The sequence below is a fragment of the Amblyomma maculatum genome, chromosome 5, assembly GCF_055883805.1.
Source record: "Amblyomma maculatum isolate TAMU_Amacu chromosome 5, ASM5588380v1, whole genome shotgun sequence".
In the NCBI taxonomy this organism is placed as follows: domain Eukaryota; kingdom Metazoa; phylum Arthropoda; class Arachnida; order Ixodida; family Ixodidae; genus Amblyomma; species Amblyomma maculatum.
In genome coordinates, this window is record NC_139348.1 from 154586368 (window position 1) to 154611932 (window position 25565).

The 25565-nt window shown below is 43.1% G+C and overlaps 1 protein-coding gene across 2 annotated transcripts; it reads right to left on the minus strand.

Annotated features, from left to right (window-relative positions):
• Positions 1-985: 985 nt before the first annotated feature.
• Positions 986-20686, minus strand: LOC146190023 (mitochondrial glycine transporter A-like). Of its 2 annotated transcripts, XM_084604754.1 has the most exons (11): positions 20267-20686; positions 19576-19688; positions 18883-18970; positions 17644-17714; positions 15310-15415; positions 10442-10511; positions 9853-9951; positions 7930-8096; positions 7002-7094; positions 4833-4892; positions 986-2199 (listed from the first exon to the last, which is right to left on the minus strand). In XM_084604754.1, the coding sequence occupies exons 1-10, from the start codon at positions 20327-20329 to the stop codon at positions 4878-4880; spliced, it is 885 nt and encodes a 294-aa protein (XP_084460880.1). In that variant the 5' UTR covers positions 20330-20686; the 3' UTR covers positions 986-2199; positions 4833-4877. The 2 variants fall into 2 exon arrangements, with proteins under 2 accessions (XP_084460880.1, XP_084460879.1); XM_084604753.1 differs by lacking the exon at positions 4833-4892.
• Between the last annotated feature and the right edge of the window lie 4879 nt (positions 20687-25565).

Consider the following 25565-nt stretch of genomic DNA (forward strand, 5'->3'; position numbering starts at 1 on the left):
TGATTATGGGTATTTGTCGTGGTAGAGAAAATTGCGATTATCCACAGGGTTATGACGTCACAACCACGTGACCTCGCAGGAGAGTTTTATTACAAATCTAAATTAAGCTAACGAATTGGGTAAGGTCCAAATTAAGCCAAAATTGACGAAGTGGCCCCTTGTGCGTGCGACTTGTGTTTAGGATGTGCACAGAGATTACAATATTTCTTTTTTTACCTAAGCAATTGAAATATTTTCGAAAATCTTGTAGAAAAAAAGTGTTAAAGGCGCTTCCGCATCTACTCTTCAGGTGATCCAAGCTTAAATGTTCTTTCAATTTTTCTTCAGTCGGCAGAAGCCAAGCTTGACTAGTCCATTCAGTGTGCATCATACTTTCATACTATTCTATACGAAATCAACATTACATAATTTCCTCTCCTCCCTGTAGTCTCCATCGCTCCCCTGCATTATGTAAGGTGGCTACCTGCACACTGTTTAATTCGAAGCATTTAGTCTCTTGGCTTACTGCCTTTCAATTTCCATCCTCGATGCTGAACTGCCCAATTATTTGTTAACGTAGAAAGATGGGCTAGTTGGTCTTGGTACGACGAATACTATTTGAGCTCATAAAACGCAGGATGAAGGAGACAGGACATCAGCGTTCGTCCTGCGTCTGTCTCCTTTCTTTGCCTCGTGATTTCTTTTTGTTGAAATATGCATTCACCCCTAATATAACAGGAAAGGCTTGCATTGGACAAGCTAATGAATCACATTTGCAAGAGAGATTCTGAAACTATTGTACTCTGCTGTAAAATTTTAATTTTTTCAAGCTTTCTCTTCTTTGCATACTTACCTTGATTTGCGTGGCAGTAAAAAACAAGCAAAAGCTGAGCAATCTGGTGGAAGCTCAGTTCGGCCACAATGATTCCAAAATGTCAGGGAAGTAGCATGTGCTCTCGCAAGCCACAAGATAGAATGTAATAGATAGTACTTAAGGCATAACAGCAACAGGCTGCATTACACTTTATTAACTTTTTTTTTTAGCTATGAAACAATGAAGTCCAACAAGTGATTGGTAACTGTACATACAACAGCTCTGATAAAAGGGCATCCAAAAGGAAAATAATAAATCCATCACAGTAGATCAAGCCTTCACAGAAATATCTGCACTATAACAGCATAGCGCTATTTTTAAAGCTTTATATATAAAGCTCATGTCGATAGCAAGAGAGAGAGCTCTTCAGTGCTATATGCATACTGTAGCTGTAGGAGAGATGCTTGCTCAGAGCTGATGGATGCAAAAAGATCATGCTTCCATCTGTACAAAAATGCGAACAAAAAGCACATATACAAATATGTATGATGCAGTGCAGTACACAAAGGAATGGCAACAAAAATATGGTTACAAGTGAAGCTCTTTGACAGCTATGTGACATTATGCATTGCTTACAGGAACTGCAATGGACATCGAAAAACTCCACAAAAAATGGTACACATCTTTTTGAGTTAAAAAGTGAAGCCTAGAAATGTTCACTTAGAAATTTGGTTCACTAACCAGATGTTTCGTCACAGGCGAATGCAGTTTCTCATTCATCACTGATGACCAAAGAGGTCACTAGAAGCAGTTAAAACAGGATGACCACTTTGGCTAATGAATAACTAGCCTCAATTGTTGCCCATCCAATGTCCTTAATTGACCATGTCAAGGGCAGAATAAGAAGCCATAGGGCTCAGAGCAAAGCACGCCTCTACCCTCGGGAATGTAACAATCATAGGCGACAAGAAGCAGACAAACAGCTCTTGCAGCTAAGGCACAGCCATTTACAGCAAAATGAACTTGCTCTGCGAAACGATGTTCCATCATTCACTGTGACGTGACACACCAAGGCTGAACCTTGAGGTCGTATGTGCCCAACATGAACCACCTCAGCCTGAGTCACAGAACGTGCTCAATGCTGCGACATGTGGCAGCAGTCAAAGTGGGAAAACCTTGGCCTTGCTCTAAGGCAGCACGACTAGATTTTGTAACAAAAACACCAGTCCTATGTACACGGGTGTGTGTTGAGTCCGTAAAGAGCTTCAGTTGAGGAAACAGGCTCTTGCAACTCGCCAAGGGGTTGGTTTGCAGATTGTCATCGCCAAGTTGGTAGCACTTTGGGTTTTGGCTTCAGGAGGATGAAAGACTGTTTTTATTCATTTCTTGATGAATCCTTTGGTCACCTGCAAAAGAAAGTGGATGCGGAACATGTAAGAGCAAGTAAAAAAGAGCCATAACAAAAGTCCCACAAAGTGGCGAGATCGCTTTCACAAGTGAGCAACAGCAAACACTTTCAACTGAACTTCACAATTACATATTAAACAGAAGCAGAGTAAAGGACATGTCTGCAGGAAACACTCACACCTAATGGCTTTGCATGCAAGACATGTGATATGCTCAGTCAACCAGTGATACCGAAAGTACAGCCTTTGTCAAAAGTTTAGAGCCCAGAGGGCTTGCTGTTAAGCCTTATATTATGATTCATTTAACAATTATATAAGTCCTACCCATTGGAGAGGGTAGGATGAAAAATCTTCCCGTCTTCAGCAAGTTTGGAAACCTGGGAATGCATTACAAGCCACATAGTATGGCTCAGAAGTAGACCCCCTGGGCTCTAACCTTCTGACAAAGGGTGTACATTTTCAGTGCGGGGGAGGGGGAGATGGAAAAAGTTCCTTTGCTCTTTTTTGTTTACCGTATTTAAATGATTGCAAACCAACCTGCTTTTTCAAATTTGAAAAGCTGAAGTGGGGGGATTGACTTACAGTCGAAAACAAAACATGGCACTACCAATAAGAGCAAGGCAAACAATGTATTGGGGATGCTACGGCGAGTTTGTTTGCTCTACGGCTCTAAGTGCAAAATTTAGCTACTGTGCGCACTTCTCAGAAAGAATTTTTCTTTTTTTTTTTCTGCACACACCTTGCCTATGGGAGTGCTGACAGTTAATGGAAGGGCCACTATTCCAATCACGGAGACAATCGCTTTGTGCACGTCGGGTCATGTGACATGGCAGCACTTCCAGGCAGTGTAGATAGTTGATGAAAGAGCTGACATCAATCAGTCGTTCTTAAGAGCTTTCTGGCTGGCTGGAGGTAGTCGACTAACATTCGAGTCAAATTAAAACCGTGTAAATATGGTATACACTTGATAAGGAGTTGCGCAATCTACGGCCTTTCCCCATTTCTGCACAGAACGAAACCAGCAAGCAAGTTGCGTTCAGTGTGGCACCAGCACCAGCCTGTTCTTAGCGTTAAAATTGCTGTTCTATGAAAACCAAAATGATGCCTAGCATCCTTGACTGTTTTCGCATTTTGTGGACATCACCAATGTAAAATTACCTGCTGCAATGTCGCGGTAATGGCTGGATTTGTGCAATCGCATGGGTAAGAAGTGTGCATCATGCTTCTTTAGTTAGTTTGTAAAAAAAATGGGAGCAAGGCAGGGTGTCACACATAAGAATACTCTGAGGAGCTCCGGCCCCCCATGCTCCCGACTCCAGCATCCCTGCATTCAACTAAGTCAATGCAGTAGCCCTGTCAAGTTGCAACTTGTAGCAAAAAACTGCAAGACCAGGGGATGTTTATAACTTTGCTGAATATCAACATCTCAGTATCGCATACAATTAAAAATTGCAAGGATCAAAATTCTTGCCTCTTGTGTGGTTAAATTTCATAGTGTAGATAACAATAAAAACAATAACGGACTGTTTCCCTGTCACGCAGAAATAGTGCACAGTTGTCATGAAAACATGAGCAGAGCTTCACCACAGACTTAAGTTGCATGTTTCAAGCTATTGGACACTTCATGTCATGTGTGCAGACTTTGTTCAGGCTGTCCAAGCTTCTCGTAAACCATTGTTCCTAACTTTCAACATTGCAACACAAATTTTGTGGAGATTCATAATCCCTTGCCCCATTATAAAGGGCTCCGCGTAATTAACACGCGTGATTACGTGCGCTCTTGGGGAGGACCGCGAGGAGAGGGCGAACTGGCCACCCTCCCAGGCTCCCGCGGCAATACCGCACGGGTTTCCTTCTCTCCTCCTGGCCTACCCGGGAAGCCTCCTCTCCCTGACCCGATGAGTGCGTCTGCCGCAACTCTCTCGGGGTCTTTCGGCGGTTCAGTATTTTCCGTCGGGCAGACCGCCGCATTCACCCTCTGCTCCTGGTTTAGCGCGCACTTACCGCCGCGGACCGTGAGCACGAAGCCGCGCAGGTGAGCAGACTCTTCCTCTCACCTCCCTGCACCTGCTTCCTCCTTATATGGTTTTATTTCACCCCCATATGTGGCGTTCGCTCGATACATGGCAGTTGTTCTTGACTGCTATTCTCTTGCCGTGTACTCGAGCACAATAAACTCTCTTCGAGTACGTAACTCGATGTCTGTCCCCTCTGGCTCGAACTCGCCGCAGTAGAGACTTCTCGCACCGCGGGTTGGGGATCACGGCTTTGTCTGTTAGGGCTGTACGCCGGGGCTAGAAGACGACTGTAGTGCCTAGCCCCCCCCCCCCCCCCCCCCCCCCCCCCCCCCCCTGTGGCGCATTCATACAAGAATTAACCCCCATAATTTTGAAATTTGTTTTTGTCCGAAACCAATTCACAATTCCCTAATCACAATTGCCATGCTTGATCAACTAAATACATGACGAAACAAGGAAGTATTTTCCCACTAATTTTTGATGCCGCTAGCACGTAGGTCTACCGCAACAAGTCAAACCAATAAAAAATTTGGTGTGCAACAATGTGTACACAGCAGCAAAACACAACAAACATCAAAACACGACCAAAAGCAGACAGAAGACGATGCTACTTGCCACATGACACAGACAAGAACAGCAGTGCTGGGAACAAAGCAGGTGTCAAGAAGCAACAGCCTGAAAGAGCAGACAACATATATTCCACAAGTCAATAAAACTGCACCTCCAGATAGCTCACCAGTTATCTATATAGCATCCAAAGGAAGATAAATCAGATAGAAGACTGTATCCTAACAAACAGTGCTGAACGGCATCATTTCGTTAGCCTTCGTTCGCTTCCCAATTATTCACTTATGCCTTTATTATAGAAGTGCTTACCACGGATTACTCCCGAAATTGCAGTGAAGCCAATACACAGCTTAACTACACTTTGACAACTACTTTCTGCTGGTCCACATTGTTGCCAGGTGTCCACACAAACACTGTAGATAATTCATTTCATTTCATTTATTTATTTGACAAAGTCAACCCCATCAGGAATCGTAACAGGAAGGGCAATAAAAAATAAAATGACATGAAAAGAGAGCATTGATGATTAATCAAAGTAATTAACACATTACAATGATCAATATATCACCATAATTATACTTAATATATAATAATGACCAATCTACCAGGTTATATGAAGTTATACACAGGTAAATACGGGAGTTATAAAAACTGGAGTGACAAGAACTGTGTGCAGATCTACAGGACTTTGCAATGATGCATAGCAGGTGAGGTCATTAAGTCAACCACAATAGGCATATCTATATGTACCTAACGAGTTACGACTATTGCAACAGCCGATAAGCAGCTCCGACAGTGCCCAATGTTGGTAATGCCATTCAATTCCACACACTGAAAAGATAGCAATCTAACATTTTCTTGTCATGCCATGGTCTTACCCTGTTATACCGCTATATATTTTGTATCAAGTTGTTGCAAGAAAATAAAGACAATGCCTATGCGGCTAAAGTATCCATCAATAAACCTAACAAGGGATGGTTCAATGCAGAATGGAACATATCAGATTTTCAGTGAGCACTTTTGAAAGTTCCCCCCAAAAAAGTTAATTATAGAAAACAAGTTACTGCAGAGACAAACCCTAAGCAGTGGAAGACACAATTTACTGCAAAACTTTTCCAGTTCTACACCTAATTAATTGAAGGTCTCCAATTAACCTTTAATTAACAGTTCTGTAGTTAGTGCCAACGGGAAATTGAGAGCCGTGAAAAGGTTATAGTCGCTATGGGACGTTAAACCCTGTATACAATAAACTAACCAAAAAGACAATGTTATATCAGTTTTTGAAACAAACAAACAATAAAACTCAATTCAATTCCCTATTTACCAGAATACCGAACGGTCTCCAGGGCTATAACAGTCGCAGCCAGAAACTTTACTCAGCCATGCAGCCCAGCCAGGTGGCTTCTAACGAATTTCTAAAGCTTGGGAATAGGAGGAATCCGGTGTTTTTTTTTTCTTTTTCACAAGAGACCGAAATTGAGTGCACTGGAAGCATAGGAAGCTCAGTGCAGATGGCATATCTGCTGCTGACATGTTGCCGTGACTACAGTGCCAAATCTCCTATCTGCTGAAGTGTGCCGTGTTATGCAGTTAAATCTGATCGGTCACTAAAGGATAATAACCATGCAGCTGCCGATGATAGTGCTTTTCCTAGCAACAAGCTGCGAAGCGAAATATTGCAGAACACTGCTTGGAGTTTGAATTGGCGCCAAAGTCACTGTAATGAGTCTCCTGCGGATCTCACGTCTGCACCAAGCTTCCTGTGAGCTTGAGATGCTCAGTTTTTTTTTGTTTCTTGCAGAAAAAAAGCATGTGTTTTGCACTGAAAGACTTTAGAAAATTGGTTTTTCATCCTTTCAAAAACTGACATGGCATCACCTTGTACACAACTTCAGACTCGCCATTGCCGCTAACAACAAGACTAATGAACGGTAATTTCGGAGGCTTAGTTAGCTATAATCAGAAGAGTTCTGCTGTAAACTGTGTCTATTAAGACAGAGTTTGAAATATTTTTGCTCCTGTTTTAAACAACCTATCTATAGAAATTTAGAAAGTGTTCGTTGAAACGCCGGGTTAAAGAGAACCTAGTAAATGTCGGTGACCATTTCAATGAAATATTTTAGTTCCCCGGCCTTTCATGCAATGTTATTAGGCAGAATAATACTCAGAAATCCCAGCTGCAGGGCGAATGAAATGGGGCACAGACGAAATACTTGCCTGTTCGTAGAACGACCAAGCCATGGCGGTAACCAGCGTTCTCCGCAGCATGCGTGGGACCAGGCCACGGAAGTAGCCCACCACACCCTCCTCCTTCAAGGACAAATGACATCATAGCATACCAAAAGCTAGATGACTATGACTAGATGAATTAACAGCTGTGTCGGATCAGAAAAGTTGTCTATTTCACCTCCCCAGGAGGTCATTCAGAAAATTAATTCAATTCAGCAATTTAGCATTCAGAGTGTAAATGTTTGAAATCACCGAAAAGCTTCAGGAAGAAAATGTGTAAATGATTTGCCAAGCAAAATTAGCTGTGGAACAACTGTCTGGCTTGAATACATAAATGGAGTATGAACAAATAACTTTTGGCTGCATCTTTTCATCTCTGAAATGGATGGGTAGTCAAGCGCCCTAACCACTCAACCATCGCGATGGAACATACATAAAAAAATTACTTCACCGTTGCTTCACTGCCAATTCACTTTTCAACCCTTATACAGCAATCAGCTGGAAGAGCTGGAATGACGATAAATGAAGAACTATAACTATTACACTTTTCGTGTGAATGCCTCAGGTGACCTGAAGTGAACTATCTGATAGCCATCATTTACCTCTCCAGGCTGAAACCAAAGTAGCGGGAGAGAAGCATTTGAAATATAAATTATTTGAAAGAAGTGGGCAAAAACTGCTACTTATGTTTGCATATACCTTGCACATCATTGGTATGAAGGAAGAATAAACAAGCCAATTCTAGTGTCTGCACTCCACAAAAGAAAAGTTAGGTTTCAAAGTGACCACTCTCACAAGTATTCCTATGGAAAAACCAGCTAGCATACTTCTAAACCAAATTCAAGCCAATTCGGCATCATAGGCGAAATACGCACAAAGGTAACTGGCACAAAGGCAACCAACTTGACCCGCTCACCTTAGCGATTAAGAGGATGGTGGTCGTGATGCTCCGGAACTTGCCCGGTGACAGCTGCATGTGGGTCTTGATCACGTCAGCCGGCTGCGTGACCACCGAGGCAAGCAGGCCCGCCGCGACGCCACACACAAAGTTGGCGGCTATCACGTGCCTTCCTTCCGTCACGCCTAGACGGGCGAGATGGCAGCACAGGCCTCATTAGCGGACGTCCACCGCCACTGCTGCAACAACGTTCGGCATTTCCGAGAACAGTGTGAACGACCCTCTTAGTCCCTTCCTCCCAGTGACGACAAACCCATCACGCAATCGCTTCCTAGGCTCTTTTGCACTCTTGGCTTTGTTGGGTGTGGTGGAGATTTGCACACACTGCCGTGAAGAGGCACAGAGTGAACGAAGTAACTGATCACTGAAGCATTGCCCTATTTGAAAGCACTTAGTAACTGAAGAAGGACAAGGACTAATGTGAAGACAGAACAACGAAACGTAATGCAACTGTCACTTGGAACTTCATGTTGAGAGCTTAAACTTATTTATATGAGGAAGAGTTAGTAGGATGTATTTGGGGAATTCATCGAAGATGAAGCAGATTTCAATTATTCGAAGCATTTACCCCTTTTTCCTCATATGCAGAGATTCTGGCCGATGTGATTCTGGAGATGTGAGAGGGCCGGCGCCCCACACCTCATCCTCAACTTTTGCCTCCAGGTTTGTTTTTAACATCGTAATTTTTAGCTCAAATGCGCCTCAGAAAGCCACCTAAAAGGTAACACACTCCTTGAACAAATGATAAATGATTTGCATACGCTTAACTCTAGGTGCTTAAAAAAAAAAGTCATAAAAAAATTAATTCTTAGGCTTTATTTAGGATTTAATTAGGTAATTTGTAAATCATGATTTAATTAATTAAATCTCCCATGTAAGGTGCCCGGGGGAGTCTGCAAAAGATGGATGTTAGTACTTCGTCCCTACATTTAAACTACGCACATTTCAAATTATGGGCTCCCATTTATACACACAATGTTGATCGCACCAAAGCAGCAGTCAGAATAGATTGGAAAGTTCAAATTGGTAAACTATGAACTAATGAGGCTCTGCTCTACAGACATCCAAAAAGAAAAGAAAGAGGCACAATTACTACTAGAAATGCATGTGTCCCCCATTTCTGCTATTCAGCCAGTTGTGAACTGTTTTATTCTACATGCAATCTGTGTTGTTCTGCCTTGACCTCTATCCACGATGTCAGTCAACAATAAATGCAAACAAGGGTGTAACTTTATTCACTTAGTGGCTGCAAAAGGCTTTCGATGACCAGCATGGCGTAAAAAGAGACATCATCCGTCTTAACCACTTTGTTATGGCTTCTGTGACCCCTACTGAGGGAACACATTACAGCATATATAGCATGAATTAATTAAAATTCCAAGGTTCAAGGGAAGCATCAAGCTGTGGCAGCCTTGCAAAGAGCACCTCTTTGGACAGGAATTAAGATCAGCTCAGGCAGTGTTAAACAACTACCACACTGCTATATGAATTACAAGAGTATCTCTGCAAAGATGAATTCACATGAGTGACAGTAACTCCAACACAGTCACTGACAAAAAAATTAGGACAAGACAAAAAATTACATTCCCTAACAACCTTGTCATTAAAGATTTGATGCCCCATCTCAGCCATGTTTCAGTGTAATTCGAGAAGTGTGTGATGAGAGGCTAGTTGGCAAGGCATTCTGAAGACATAAAACTATGCAGGAGGCAGGGCGCTTGTCCTGTCTGCATCTTTTCTGTGTCCTGTCTCCTGCGTAGTTTTATGTCTTCAAAATTTCAGTGTAATGTTTGAAGTCTATAATGAAGAGACATAAAGCTACCGAGACACCCATAAATAAAATGCACACATTTCTAGTTGCAATTATATGAATAAGCTCACTTTGAGGGATCAAGTGCTTTGCTTGGACATAGAAGACAAGGTAGATTCCGGAGTATGGGGCATCACGGATCAATGTCGGAATCAAACCGGAGTACAGACCTGTACGAGAGATGGCCCAGAAAAAGAATGGCAAACAATGGCACACATCTGAGCAACACACTAAATTCCCTCAATGGCTAATCAGCAACCTAGACTTGCCCAATTCAACTACGCCAGTGCAGCGATTTTTCAAGGACTTTCATTGTATTTATCAGGCACTAAAGCTAGCTTCTCCTACCGGCTCGTATGTCTAGTGGCAAAGATCCCTTAACCTGCTTTAACAAATAGAAGAAAATTCACACTCCTGGTCCTAAATTGGTGCATTCTGAAATGCTGTTTGATGCCCCCAAAATTCGTGGGATTTGAAATTTTCCACTGCAGAAAGTTATGTTCACTGACTTGGTGGATTTCTGTGGGTAACCATGAGACCCAGAGGCTTACCAAAAGTTTTACAAAAAATTGTTTAAGTGAGCTTTGAACCACAGGGCAAAGACAACACAGGCAAAGCCCCACTTGGCACTTGTAGAAACGAGATAGCTCCAGCGCTTACCTCGAAGGCCGTGCGTCCTATAGATGTCTCTGGTGGCCTCGCTCATGCTCCTGTAGTGGTAGACTTCACTCTGGAAGTACAAAAAAGGAAAAAAAAAAAAGTGGTTAACAAGAAATAAAAAATAGTTCAACAATGGTGGCTTAAATGAAATCGTAGAAATGGAGCCTACATAATGCTACAGGCCCACAAGTCTAAAACAACTATGTACTGAGGCAGATTAGTAACCAGAGAACGACTGCAGTAAAAACAAACATTTTTGCTAGCAGTTTTGTTTGTCACCGCACGGGTTTAAGATCTCAATAAATTTGACCTTTACAGTGGTGATGTAGCTCTACAACAATAAGGCTGCTCTGTGATGACAACATTAACCATGCAACTGTTGCAACAATGTGTACCCTCTAAATTGCTACCACAATAATCCATTGCAGAGGCATAAATTTAGCATAACTAACAGCAAATGATGCAAGAACAGCACCAGAAACATACTGGCTGAACACACATTAATAGCACGCATTCAACGGTACAATTCTCATTTTGAGACTCAAATTTCTTTTACGCGCTACGGAAGAAGTTTATGATGCCCTGAAACCATTGCCATTTACATGGAAAACGATCTCTAGAAACGCCCGCTAACAGTTTAAAACTGCCGGTTTCGTTCATGCAAGCCCCAGCACTGATCCCACAGGGCAAAACAAAAGCAGCATTTTCTTACCCACACTTCAATATATCATCTCTGAGCTGATAGAAGCAACAATATTATCTGTGCAAGAACAGCGACAACCTGTGGACAGACCCTTACAACATGAAGAGAGCCAGATATTCATGAGAGTATTGCTTTTTAGAACACATGGTACAGCTAACAAGTGTCCAGATGTAGGAAGGGTAAGCTGATTAGTTCTTGTATTCTACACGCATGAAATACACAGGAGTTAGAAACATGCGAGGATGGGTACTCAAGGCACTCGGGGCATACGCTAAAGCACGTTCACACATTACCGTTACGATGCTGTGTTCTTGCAGTGCAAAATCTCAAGTGCATTTTTCTGGATGAAAGTGCTGTTCCTTTTGGTTAATGTAGGTAGCTAGTACAAACAATCAAAAATACTAGGTGATGCCACCATGAGCAGTCAAAGTTTTTCAAATAGTACAACTGTTTCTAAACAGTTCAAAATCTCATCTGAGCTTTAAGATGAGCATAAAGCCCTCAGACATTTTGCAGTCTTGTAGAGAGAGAAAGGGACAATGATGATGGCTGTACCACATTCCTTTCCATACCTGCTACTCAAGAATACACGCTCTAAGCTCACCATGATTACAGAACCATAGGAAGTACTGCATTCTAAAAATGTGATCATGCCCAAACTACATGGCCTATGTGGCGTAAGCTGACCTAACTTCTCTAGACTAGCAGAAAACCCTGAGAGTTTCTGGTCAAGACTATGACAATACTGCGTATTCTGGAAAAAGCACAATTACTGCTCTAATGTAAACAATGAATAACTATGCAATCCGAGCTGCACATGAGGAGTACAATATGTGTTTGGCTGGTACTCACACTACATTTCAGTACTATATTTAGCAGTTGTGTGCACATAAAAATGGCATTACAGTCATATACACAATTTGCAATAAGTGCCTCAAAAACGATAACTAAAGCAAAGAAAGATCCTCAGCAAGCCTCATACTAGCGCACTGCAAGCTTTGCCACATTGCTTGTAGGCAGGGGGACGACAACGCAAGGAAGGTAATGGGGGTTGACACCTGAGGTGTCTGCAATCACAGTTACTGTCTGCAATCTACAATCAACGATAAGAGATGCCAGCCAGCTTCTTCCTGGTCCATCAACTCCCTGTCCAAACACAACCACGTGTGCGCCCACGCTGTCAAACGCAGAGGTGAATGACCACGGGTGTCACAGCACCGAGCTGTTGGAGGCCCAGAGAAGCACATGCCAGACAAGGCGCTATCTGGATAAGGATTAAGTGTGTACATCCCATTATCTTACTTCCCCTGTTCAGTTGACACAAGACTTCAATGAACAAAAAAGAAAAACAGACAATGTGGATGCTGCACTCAACCAAAGTTCTTCAAATTTGTATTAGGTCAACACTCTTCCTGGGTCTCTTAATCACTCCAATAAAAATCCTTATCAATTTGCATTAGTTTTTGTGTTCCCAAGTTTCAATGCATGTCCAGACTGCACTTAAAAAAAAAAAAAAATTTCTAGCCGGCAGGCTTTGTACATAACAAACAAAAAGGAACTACTTTCTTTGAAGGCAGGTACCCACTGATTAAAAATTATAATGCCAGCTTTGTGCATAACCTAGCAGTAGCACACGCAATTAAGTAACATTTTAGACAAGCTGTGAACCCTTACACAGGCTGAATTTGCATAGTTTGTCTGCAATTTGACCTCGCACACTACGGCTATCATTTGCACCTGGTCTGTCACCGCAATTTCATGCGACATACTTCCTACATCCAAAACAATTTTATTCAGCAATGCTGTCAGCATGCACAAGGTACTGCATTGCAATGCATTGATTACTGAATGAGTACATGTTTCCCTTCAATGAAATTTAAAGTATTATTCGTCTTTTACAAAAGGGTGCTCCAAACAGTTCCCAACCTTCGGACCTTCTCCTACAAATGTGAAACATGCAATAACCAATTTATGGCGACCTTCCCTTTGCAAATTTGATAAAAAGGTAGCACTAATAAGCAGAGCTAAGCTTTGCAGACAACTTAGGGTAATTGATTAAAGGAATTCAAATCCAGACACCAAATTATTTCAGTATCTTGTTATTTCACTTGCTGCAAATAAAAACATTTTGCAAGAAAAAAATAAAAGCTATACTGCAACAATAAGAATTGAAATGTATCTAGAAATATACCACAACATTTTCAAAGTGATGTCCAAAAAGACATTAAGAAATTAGTCTCCACTGCAAAGGTAATCAGGTTTTTAAAACTAATGCTAATCAGTCCTTTCTACATTGGGCCATGGTACAGAAATAGTCCAAACAACTCAAATATAAGTGAACCCAGTGCACTTTACTAAGGTTGCTTGCTATGAGAGACCTTGCAGTTCTTACGCTAACAGCCTTTTCATAGAATTCTAAAGCGTTACGATGGCTTTTGCTGCACCATCTGTAAAACCGAAGTGGTTCTGCATGGCCTTCTCCCTACACAAGAAGTCCAATGAGAGCCGATTTACCCCAACACTGTCCAAAGATACCATATTAACATGCAGCATGATGGCATGCGGCATGATGGCATGCGGTTAACTGGGTTTCAGTGCTCTGTCAAGTACTTCACCGGGTCTGTCCCACATCAATATATACACCGAGCCATAGTCACAGCATAGACAAAAAAAAAGAAGACGTAATGACTCAGCAAAGCCACTCCAATGAATACTAACATTATTATTACCGTGCTATCAGCATTATTAGGACCACTGTAGAAGGATAAAAAAGTGTCAAAGTTATCCACCTTCAATAAACCAGCAAAATTCCACAGCTCCTCACACAACCTCTCTGCTGCCCTCAACTGCACTTTTCCCTAGCGAACAAATCACTTAAAAATAACCAGTTGTCTATTCTTTTCGTTACCATGTCCTGTCCAAATCAATCCTGATTGCAGGCTTCCCAACTTAACGCACTGTTCCGTTTAACAACTAAAGCACTTCGACACAGCAAAACGGCTAGTAGGACACCTCAACTACCTTTAGCTGTGGCAATGATGTAGCATTGGGACCCTGCACAGAGGTGCCATGGACGACCACATGTTACGTACTATACCTACCACGCAGTACCACACAGTACGTGACCGCGCATACCATGCACCACCAAACACATCTTTTGAATTGATTAGTATCTTTCACCTTCCAGTGGCAGCCAGCCTCTAGTCTCTCCATCTTCTCCCATAAAATAAAACCCTCTCCACTTTGTTACCTGCCAATCATAAAAGTACACAGCAACAACCTTGGTAGGTGACAGGCGGCAAGTGTGTTACACTCCTGGTCTATTTATCCCAATAGCTCTTATGCCACCACAAAAAACTAGTCTAATGCCTCCATTCCTTGTAGTTGTAGCCAGCCAGCATGGGAAACCCTAGAGAGAGCCCATACGGAAGGGGGCAAGCCGCAGAAGCAGCGGGCACTTTTGCCAGCACATGGTGTTGACAGCCACGGTGGCGGCAAAGGCAAACAGCATGGGAAGAAGATCGCACGACCGCTCGAGAAACCCACAAACAGAAAAGGAAAAGTCATCGCAGCTCCCGATTATCTCCGTCTTGTTTGTTCACGGAGCTAGAGGTAGACCCACCCTATGGCCACCCCATCCAGTCCTCTTATCAATACCGCTCGTCAGCAAAAGATAACTGCTCAAACAGCTCTGACGGCAGCTGCACTCGCCTATGGAGAAGTCAGACAAAGGCCTTTGGTTGAGGTACAACTGTGCGGCCGACTCTCACGGGATCCGGATTTCTTGCCTTGTGCAGTAGCCAGTTATCTCTCTGCAGTATCTCACCTCCTGTGTGATCACCAATATCCTGCCACCATTGATTGAAGACACCTTCCTAGAGATTATTGCCTTCAAGGGCTCGGCTCATCCTCATTGAATGCATTGGCAAGCAGTTCATGCAAGAGTAATTAAGCTTTATTGGACATCTAAACACCCAAATGTTAAACATTTAGCAAGTTACTTGATCAAGTTACTTGATACCATTTACCATTTCCTCCATCAGATTTCAGCCGCAAAATCAAATTGCAGTTTTTGCGCGCTGTCGTTCAGAACTAATTCTCGTATATGATTTTTTGTAACGGTTACTAAGCATCAAGCCAAGGGTACCCAGGGAAGACAACTCACTTCAAATCTCGTCTTGATGACTGTAACTGGGAGAAGCACAATGCCCGCTATAGAGCGGGCACTAGCTCCTAGGAACATGGCTTCACTGGAGGTTGGACTGTCCATGCTGCAAAGCAAAAAAAGCAACTCTTCAGCGCTCGAGAGATCGCAGTCATCAGGACAAGGTCCGTAACTAGATAACAAACACGTGCAACTAAAGGTATTTTCAAAAGCCACGTCCTTCAAGGGCCAATTCACAGACACCAGCAATTTAAGCCACAATGCAAAGTCACTGCTTGGCCCAATACATTAATAAACACTGGATGAAACCGTGCAATCATCTGCATTTCACAGAGCAAGGTTGAAGTTCTTTCAGTTAATAACAGGATATTACAGTATTGACACATCTGGTAGATAAAAAGTAGGACAGGCGCTACTGTTTATCTATGTGTGAAGTATAACTTCTATTAAGAATGAACTAACTAGCCCAGAAACTGTTCTTATTCAGCGTGAATAAACTGCATACAGGTGCAGAAATTCACAACCACGGAATATCAACCCATCTAAAACCATTTTCCCTTGCAACTAGGTGCCCCGGATGATTTGCTGATCAGCATTAATGACCACATGGCTCCATCACTAAATTATAACACACAGTTTAGCTCTCTAGATGACACTTAACTAGGTTCAATTCCTCCAAAAACAGTCCATAGCCAACATGTCCAACATACATGAGGGAGAACTGTTTCAGAAAATATTTTTTTGAGACTGCATGATCTCGTGAATGTTTATCTGCAGCCTACTTTCAAATTCTGGAGTGATAAACACCTTTCTTTATCCTTAAAAATACAGAAAAAAGTTCGCAACACATGCAGACACTAGTAATTAGTGCATAAATCATTTTTGCTAGAAGCACACAATTTTGTCACTGAAGCTGTCTCCAAAAGGTCGATTCCTTTCTTAATGTGAACACAAGCTTGATTTCTTGGTCTTTTAAACTGCTTAACCCGTTTCTCGAGGAATGCGTTCATCACCAGCAGAGAGAAATGTGCTCGATATATCCAAACAGAAATCCACAAGAGCCCTCAGCGAGGAAAAGTAACTTGCCGCCACAACCATGGCGCAACGCAGATAAGCTGTCATTCAAGCCATGCACGCCTGATAACTTCCTAGGCTATCGCAAGATATCCAAGACATTTGTAAAAACAGCTGGGGGAATGACTTGCACATTTTTTCTTGCCAGATTATGATGTCCAGCCGAAAAACACACGAAGTAGCAACTTCTGGGGTGCCAAGCTATGATTCACCATACAAAAAACTTACTACCATCACACAAACTGTGTTGAGTACCAATGCATTTTATTATTTTTTATTTTTTTGCTTAACTAACCTGAAATGTTCTACTGCACAAGTTCTGCAATGCAGCGCACTATCATGCGCCAAGTATTGCACTTTTTTTTTTTGCTTAACGAGAACTATTCTACTATTACAAGTTCAATACAATGCACCTATACAATACGCTCCATAGAACCCGTGAATACTCTGAAATAATAAATTACTGCTTTATCACAAACTACAATTTCATCAGCTCTAGCTGCTTATTCCCCAAAGCAATTGTAATCACCTAAACTTTCCATTTAGAAAGTTCAAATAAATGTTGCAATAAATTAGAAAAATAGGCACATGAGAATGTGAAAAATTGGTTGCATCTCCAAGTAAGAGATCAAAAGTTCAAGCAAAAACCTGAACTAAACATGGAGTGACCATTTCAAGCTTCTGCCTGGACTGTAGCTTACAGCTACAACATTTTTAATACAACTTAAAATTAAATTAGGTTAATAAATAGCCTTGCAAGAAAATTCAATGCGATGAGTTAATTATGTTAGTGAAATGAGCTATGACTGTGTTAAAGGCAGCCACAACAAAAATTCCCCCTCAATATATGTCAGTCTGGTTTCATTCATTTTAGGTCATTTTCATAAGGCTGCAATTACTCAGCTGAAAAATTGAAAAGATAAAGAAACAATGAATATAAATGACAACTTTGATCTCGATTCAGCTCCGTCATTCCGAAACAATCACCTCCCACCGCAAGCAATAAACAATTTAGACACTCTTCAAATGCACACATCATAAGCTCATCTTCGTACCAAAATTTCTACGCACAGTATACGTATAGCCTAAACAAAAAAGAAATCACTTAAAGACGACAAATACTTGCTTAACAAAACAGTTAAAATTCGATTTACAAAACAGCTGTAGACAACTTTCTCATCACTACCTTAAGATGTTTTATTGGGACTGGAAATAGGCAGCTGTAGACTGCAAACGTCATTAAAGATGGTGTTGACTTACTGGAGGCTTGTTTTGAGGAAGTGGAGGGTGCAGAAGTAGAGTCCAACTCCTGGAACGCAGCGAACGATGGACTGCAAATGACCAGTTCCAAGTTTTATTCTTACATTAAATTCCCACACCATGTCCTTAACAGACATTTATTTTTGAGCTCTTCAGCTCACCCTGAAAACAAAATTAGTCTAAAACTCTAAAGAAAAAAAAAAAGATATAAAAAATGAAAGCTATACAGCAAGGAGAGCTCACTATCAACCATGTGATTAAAATTAAATAAAAAAGATATATTTACACTTCCTGAAAAGAAGCAATAAAGCCAGCTACCACAGGGTAAATTGCAAAGCTTATCAGGGTTCTCAAAATTATAAGAATAAAAACATTGTGGATAAACCTGCGATGCTCAGGCCTCGCATGAAAACATTGGCTAAAACTTGCTAGAACGCTTTTGCTATGACTATACCCTACACTGGCAAAATGTAAAAAAATTAGTGTGCTAAGTTAAAATATCTGTTGTGAAAGCAAAATAGTATATGAGGCTAATGTTTTAGAATCTAAGAAGGATAAAACAGCCACTAATACTTGAACACATCCAATAAACCGTAATCGGCATACAAAAGCAATTCACCATACACTAATGTAACAGTAAGGCGTTTAAATTTTAGATAGTTTTGCTGGCTGTGTTAGCTTTTGTAGTGAATGACGCTTCAGCCTGCCTCTAAATTTTCCACATTTTTCTCAGAAATAGGTTGGGAAATAGAGTTGTGCAATGACCTGAGGACACTTCAATCATTTATAAGCCCCAATGAAAACTATGAACCCTTTCTGCCATCTGTATTACACGTGATACGCCTGGTACTACAGGGCTAAGGTATACTTGTAAAGGCTCTAAATTGTTATCCGATATATAAATAAACCTTAGAAGAATGAAAACGAATTAAGTGCATGCAATTTTACCCAGTCTTAAATAATGAGCCCAAGGGTAGTTACTTTGCATATACAGCAGACTTTAAAAGTATGCTTTTTCATGTTTTAAATATCATGAGAGAACAAAACAGCAGTGACAGACTACACCGAGCATTCTCAGCTTTCTTTTCTTATTTACAAAATTGGCAAACATGAAGTAAAAACAAGCGAGTCCCTTTGTTTTAAAGGATGCTGTTCTGTTCCAAGCAAGCAAGCCAAATTTATATCTCGTTCTTGCTACAAACGAAAATTTCAAAAGAAAAGCCACTTTTCGTCACTTACAGGCACAGTGCCCTTCCACAGACCAAAGACTTTTTCATTTTTGATGACGTGGACGACATGCTTCAGCATACCTGCCCTCGACGTCTCACTGCACAGCAAAAACACTGAGCATGAAATTTCGACCAAACCCAATAAAAACAGTACCTCGCAGTAAAAGAAGTACTTCTAGGATGCCACAATTTTAACCAATGCCTCTTCCCTTGAATTTCATCAAGGGAACATATGGTATTAGAAAGAGTAGCATGGTGTCAAGGAAGCCATCTTACAGACTGGGCAAAGAAAAAAAAATGCAACACAGCAGATGAAACTTTAGCCAACCCTTAAAAGAAAGCTGTGAAACCAGGAAAATTGTGAACAAGGAAGCACCACGTATAGACTTTTTCATTAACAGGTCGTACAGTGCCAGCATGTTGGATAACGAACTGTGGACACAGTATGCTCCCTTTAGCTTTCCACGTGGTCCAACCTACAGTCCAAAAAGCCAATTTTTCTAAGGATCATGAAAAGATCTATAAGTTATGCTGCGTTCCATGTCACAAGATAGCTGTATAACCGGTAAGATATACAAACTGATTGTTCAACAACAACTGCTTCTCGGATCTTAAAGTATTCACTGGCGACACAGTGTAAACTTTCATGTTTGATCCCATAATTGGGCTATAGCTACTGATTAAATGCAGTCCATGAACATACCCGGCAGCTTGTGGTTGCTGCAGTCTGGTCTTCAGCAAGTCCAATGGCTGGAACAGCAGAGTTGAGCATGTTCCGCTCAGTGAGCCAGCCAGAAAAGACTTCACAAGAGGTGACTGCGAAGGAGTAATGGAATCATTGAAATGCAGTGATCATAATTAAGGTACACGAATAGAGGTACTGTTCGCCCACTATTAAGCCTTGGAATTTATATATTTTGCCTAACGAGTGCCGGGGCAGCTCAGAGAAGCAGGAGAAAGAAAGCGCTTGGCGAGTTTCTAGGGTAGTCCGAAAAAGCTTCGGGCCAGCTCGTCAGTCACCAGGGTTAAGGAAATAGATTGGCGCGTTGTCGGATTATAAAGAACTGGTGGTCGATGCGGATCGTGCATCTGAAACGATTGTCGTGCCGGCAAATCTGTAACGATGCGCCACGTGAGAGGAACAACCTAGCAGATGAACTATCGAACAGACAACGGCCGTAAGCTAGCAGACGACGCGGTTTATTCGAGGGCGTAACGCTGACACCGCATTCCACAGAGGTCAACTGCTTCAATTACGTACGCCTTTCAACTTCAACTAAATTCACGCCAAGCAAACATGAACGATATAGAGCACCCGATACCTAACTTGAGCGAATGCCCGATCGCAAAGCGTGCGTGGGAATAAAAGAAAGTAAATGCGATAAAAAGCTCACGCTGATGATGACGTCCGCCATGGACCTGCTTGCGCTGCGCTCGCCGGTGTCAGACTGGCTCATGAAGTCGCGACGGCCGTCAAAGCTTTTTTTTTCAAGGCGAGATAAGCGTTATCGTCGCGTCCCCGTCGTCATCGCTGGAAGTCGCCCGCCCATTCGCCCGGGCAACGCCTCCTATGCCCGAGCAACGGGAGACGTCGCAGCGTCAGAGAGATAACGTGCCAGACGACTGCCCAGACGAAGTGGAGGCTCCGTCACAGAAGGGTCGGAAGAGTCGGTCGAAGGAGCAGCTTGGTCACAACTGATGTAGCGAAAACGCCGAATTTCGTGCACGCCTGCCCTAGTGCGTCGCCGTTGCTGACGGTTCCGGCGCGCAGTGCAGAGGCTCAGGCTTTTTAGGCTTAGTCGCGCACACAAATTGTGCCATCCGTAGTTTCGATAACATTGTTTTTTCTCCCTACAATATACTTTATTTATTCTGACATATCTTGCTACATTTAAGCAGCTTGTAAATTGTAATAATACTTTTTAATGAAGGACCTTTCAACGTTTTCGACTATATTCTTTTGGTCCACGATTCAGCCCAGGAAAAAGGAAACAAAAAACAAGTTTCCTTCCTCCATGTTGCGCGCTGCTTTTGGTCTTTTACGTTATCGCCATACAAAGCACGTTGCGTGTGTAGCAAATTCGCGAACCCTTTAGGCTCTTCTCCAATCCGAACGTTATCACCAGCGATATGCAGCGCGCTGTGGCGCAACATAACGCGGGACAGCAGCTCGCACGACGCGAGCGCGTGTGTCGTCTGCTCCCGCGTCTACGCAGTGCGAACTGCTTTTGCGTTCACGCACCGCGCGCTACCACTTATGACGATGTGCCCCTTCATCGTGATTTACGCACTGTTTGCTGCCAGCGGTCAGGCGACTGCGCGTGAGGAAACACGACGCTGCAATTCTTCACAAATAAAGCCGTGCAGTCAACAATATCTACCTCTGTTAAAACAAACATTTTGTTGAACGTTCAGATATGTTATGGATATCCACAGTTGTGCACGTGATGTTGAATGCACGCACTCTGCAGTGCAAAATGTCGAGCCTTAAAATGCACATCGTAGAGTATCCCAGACGTCCGCAGTGATCTCAGATCTTCTCGTTATATCCATCTCTCTTTGATACGTACTGATTATCATGCAATGCAAAATATTTTCTTCGAGATGAACAAAAAACGCAATTTTGATGTCATTACGAATAGTTTGGAATGATCTCCTAGCTGGAAAGCTTATGTACACGCAATTCAGTTTTAGATCCAAACGTCGTTTTAATACATAATCATGCTAAAACCTGTATAAAGGCACTTCAGTACAGTTTATGAAAAAGTTTTATTAGCCACTGGCATAGGAGAGGTGACAATTATGACGAAAACGGAAAGGAGACAAGAACGCACCACAAAATCACACGGGAACGACTATTTGTTTATGGTAATAGAGATGGCCGGGTTAGAGGTGGGCTACTTGAGACGTAGTGGGAATAAAATTGTACACATGCAGTACGTATACACCTCCCGTAGGCACGTCAAAACAGGGAAAAGCGCACGCTGGCTCGGTGATGGTGGTGAAAACGTTTATTGCATATTTGGAGGTTTGACGCGGAGCCATAAGGGCCTCGGCAATGCTGGGCGGAGACCCTAGTCAGGGACCCCATTAGGTCGCAGCAGCCGAGCAGGGTCGCCTCCCAGTCCTCCCGGGAAGGGTTAGGGATGGGGGGAAGGGATGGGTTTTGTTGGCAGGCCCATACCATGTGGTAGGTGTCAGCCACCTCCCCTGGCACTGGCCAGTGAATTGGGAGTCAAATATTTTTAAGTATTGCCGGGCACAGCATCGCGTTAGTGAAGAGGCGCAGGAGCAGCCTCTCGTTCACTTTTCATAACCCCATTGCAGGGGTTAGGGTATGTGCGTTGAGAGTTTTGATAAAAAATTACAATATCTGAAGCGACAGAGTGTAACAGCTGCCTCGTGCGCACAGAAGAGAAAATAGAGAAGACAAACAAAACAAGAAGAGAGAGAAAGACGCACGTCGCCACAGCCGTCGTCCACCACCGAAACGGTAACGGATGCAATGACGGCCTACAACAGATAAAAATATGGTGGCAGGCTAGCCCCTGCCGCAAGCGGCAGTGACCTGCCAGTCCCAGCCCCGTAGGGCCAGGACAGCCCGGTTGTTGTTGTTGGGGCTGTAGGAGGAAGGAAAAGAAAATGCACGGGCCTGTTACTGGCTCTGTAGCTGATTGATTTTGATTGATTTTATAGGAAGGAAAAGGCGCGGTAACTGTCTCACTTGTTTTCTGTGGGCACCTCAACCGCGCCGTAAGAGAAGGGAGGAAGGTGGGAGTGAAAGTGGAAAGAGAGAAAGAGGAGCCGTAGTGGAGGGCTACGGAGTAATTTCGACCACCTGGGGATCTTTAATGTGCGCTGACATCGCACGTTAACGCCTGACTACTGTGCCGGCCGTACCCGGGTTCGAACCCGACCGTGGCGGCTGCGTTTCGATGGAGGCGAAACGAAGAGGCGTCCGTGTGCTGTGCCATGTCAGCGCACGTTAAAGATCCCCAGGTGGTCGAAATTACTCCGTAGGCCTCCACTACGGCTCCTCTTTCTCTCTTTTCACTTTAACTCCCACCTTCCTCCCTTCCCTTACGGCGCGGTTCAGGTGTTCACAAAACAAGTGTGACAGATACTGCGCCTTTCTTTTCCTGTGAACCAAGCATTAAGTAGGGAAGAAAGAAAAAGAAGAGGCAGAGAAAAGACGCGCGCCGCTACAGCCGTCGCCCACCACCGAAGAAGTGGCGTGTTTAATGACGGCCTACAACAGATAAAATTCGGTGGCAGGCTAGCTCCCGCCGCAAGCGGCGGTGACCTGCCTGTCCCAGCCCCATCAGGGCCAAGATCAGCCACCCTTCACCACCCTGTCAGTGCACGTTAAAGGTCCCCAGGTGGTCGAAATTACTACGCAGCCCTCCACTACGGCTCCCCTTTTTTTCTTTCCGCTTTCCTCCTTTCCCTTACGGCACGGTTCAGGTGTCCACAGAGCGTGACAGATACTGTGCATTTTCTTTCCTCTAAACCAATTATTATTTAGTCATTAAAAAAACTAAAGGAGACTGACTCAGCGCGGGAAGTTTCTCCACCGGACGTACAATATGTACTCCGAGTATATCTCGAGCGTTTTCTGAAACAAATGCGCGACAGACACAAACGAGAGGAATGACTATCAAATAATAAAAAAAAAATAAAGACTATGAACAAAATTATCAGACGCCTTTGCGTGAATGTTTTATTACATCAAGGAGTTGTTCAAATTTAGAGTATTTCTGAACGCTTCGGGATGAATTGCGAGATTAGATGTTGGTGAAATGATTGATTGATTGAATGTCCTTTATTTGATTGGGAAGGCTCATGACCATGGATGGGGATAAAGGGGAGTAGACAGAATCTTCATTGTTTAGGAGGTCGTCACTCGAATCACATTGCTCTAACCAGGCCACTAAGCGAGCCATATTTGACAAATATCATCTGTGTGTTAGCATCAGTTTCTAGAAGGGAACGGTAGTTCAGGCGGTAGGGTTTGATCTCGGAGCGTCCAGTAGAAAAAGCAGGGCAATCCCAGAGTAGATGAGATATGCCGCCGCGAGTTAGAGTCGTAAAGTGGGGGCACGTAATCTTTTTATCCGTATACTGACGCCAGCGGGCCATAATACGTGGCGTGTAAGCCGCATGGGCGATGAGCTTATTCAAAAAGACTTCTTGACTTCGGGTGAGATGGGTTTTTCTCGTAAAAGGTGGGTCTGGTGTGGCCACCTGCATGCGATGCTAACTGAGGCTACGAAGACTGGTCCGAGTATAGTGCATAAGGGCAAGAGAAGGGGTGAGTTGCCCGCCCAAGGTCGAATAAGGATGAAGCAAGGGGGGTGGGGAAGTAAATGTGGACATCCCACCTGCCAAGGCAGCCGCGGCGTGTGCCGCCGCATTGCCCCCTGATTCGTCCGAGTGACCTGGGGTCCAGTGAATAGCGACACGAAGCCTTTGGTGAAATGTATATTATTTTTATGTCACCTTTTGAATCAGCCAGGGCACAGTGCAGCCAGGGGTTTGGTTTTGGATATCTAAATAGTTACCCGAAACCGAACGCGGTAGTGCATGTCATGCTAGGCTCAAAGCTTCTTGCTCCTAACTCGTCAGCTCTATGCAAAAGTTGTACGTTTCAATAGCCATATAGCATACGCCGTTAAAAGCGCGCGTGGTTGTGCTTCCTTCTTCCGTTACGAATACCCAGTTAGCGTTTAAAAACACATGTACAATATTGTATTATACTCCTTTACCTTTTAATCTAGACTGTCCTTTCTCCCTGTCGCTCACCTCTTTGATTTCTCTTACCTGTCTCCTTGCTATCCCTTCCGCCGCCCCAGTTAGGTGCTTCAGCTCATTTCGAAAGCAGATACCGAGGCAGGCAAAAATCGTTTTCCTTCGTTTATTATTTTTTATTTTATTCTATAATAAAACCACTTATTACTACTTAAAAACACCTCGGAATTGCAGCAACTGTGATTTTTTCTCTACTCTTCAATGCGCGGGAAAAGGTGAGACCTCAGCACGCAGCAGGCGTGTGTGTTTGTGCGTATGTATCGATCCAACTCGAAGTGGAGGTGCTATTTACAGATTAGAAGGAGAACAAGCAGCCTCCTATGGCACGTACTACGTCTTCTTGGACACACCCATGTGTAGTGTAAGCCCCGCTAGCTGGCCTTGCTAAGGGAAAATCGATAGCTTGACGACTGGCCGGCCTCGAAAGCGGTGCATCTGTCTGGGCTCCGGCACGCGTACTTTCGACAGAGTAAGAAAAAGAAAAAAAAGAACGAAATACTACACTCTTTTATGCGCCGCGCTCGGGAAACAAAACATTTATTCCTTCTTTTTATTTTCCTGGGGGTTCATGAGGCCGAAAAAGAATAATATTCGCGCATGAAAGTTCTTGCAGGAATAAAAGGAGCCGGCCTCGGAGCACGTTGTGAATGTTATTGGGATTTTGTTTTTGTTTTATACTGGTTCGTTTATGTGGCGCTTGATGGCCGCGTTGCATGTCGTCTGCTCGCAGCGAACTGGCAGTTTTGAGTGTTTTTGCTTTGGTCGTCTGCTACCGCCACTTCCGTTCCGCAAAGGCCGCTGCGGTGGCAGTTTAGGAAAAGGTTAATTTGTCTGAGTGCATACGATCGTATATGACATATATTCTCGCCGACAATGAATGTGGGG

Bases quoted from the DNA above. Each gene is read 5' to 3' on its own strand.
- LOC146190023 (XM_084604753.1), bottom strand. From the start codon at position 20,329: ATGAGCCAGTCTGACACCGGCGAGCGCAGCGCAAGCAGGTCCATGGCG. The intron at 18,971-19,575 runs GTATGTTCATGG...TTTGCTGTGCAG, and splicing joins CAGCAACCACAAGCTGCCGG to TGAGACGTCGAGGGCAGGTA. The intron at 10,512-15,309 runs GTGAGTTGTCTT...TTGTACTTCCAG, and splicing joins TCATCAAGACGAGATTTGAA to AGTGAAGTCTACCACTACAG.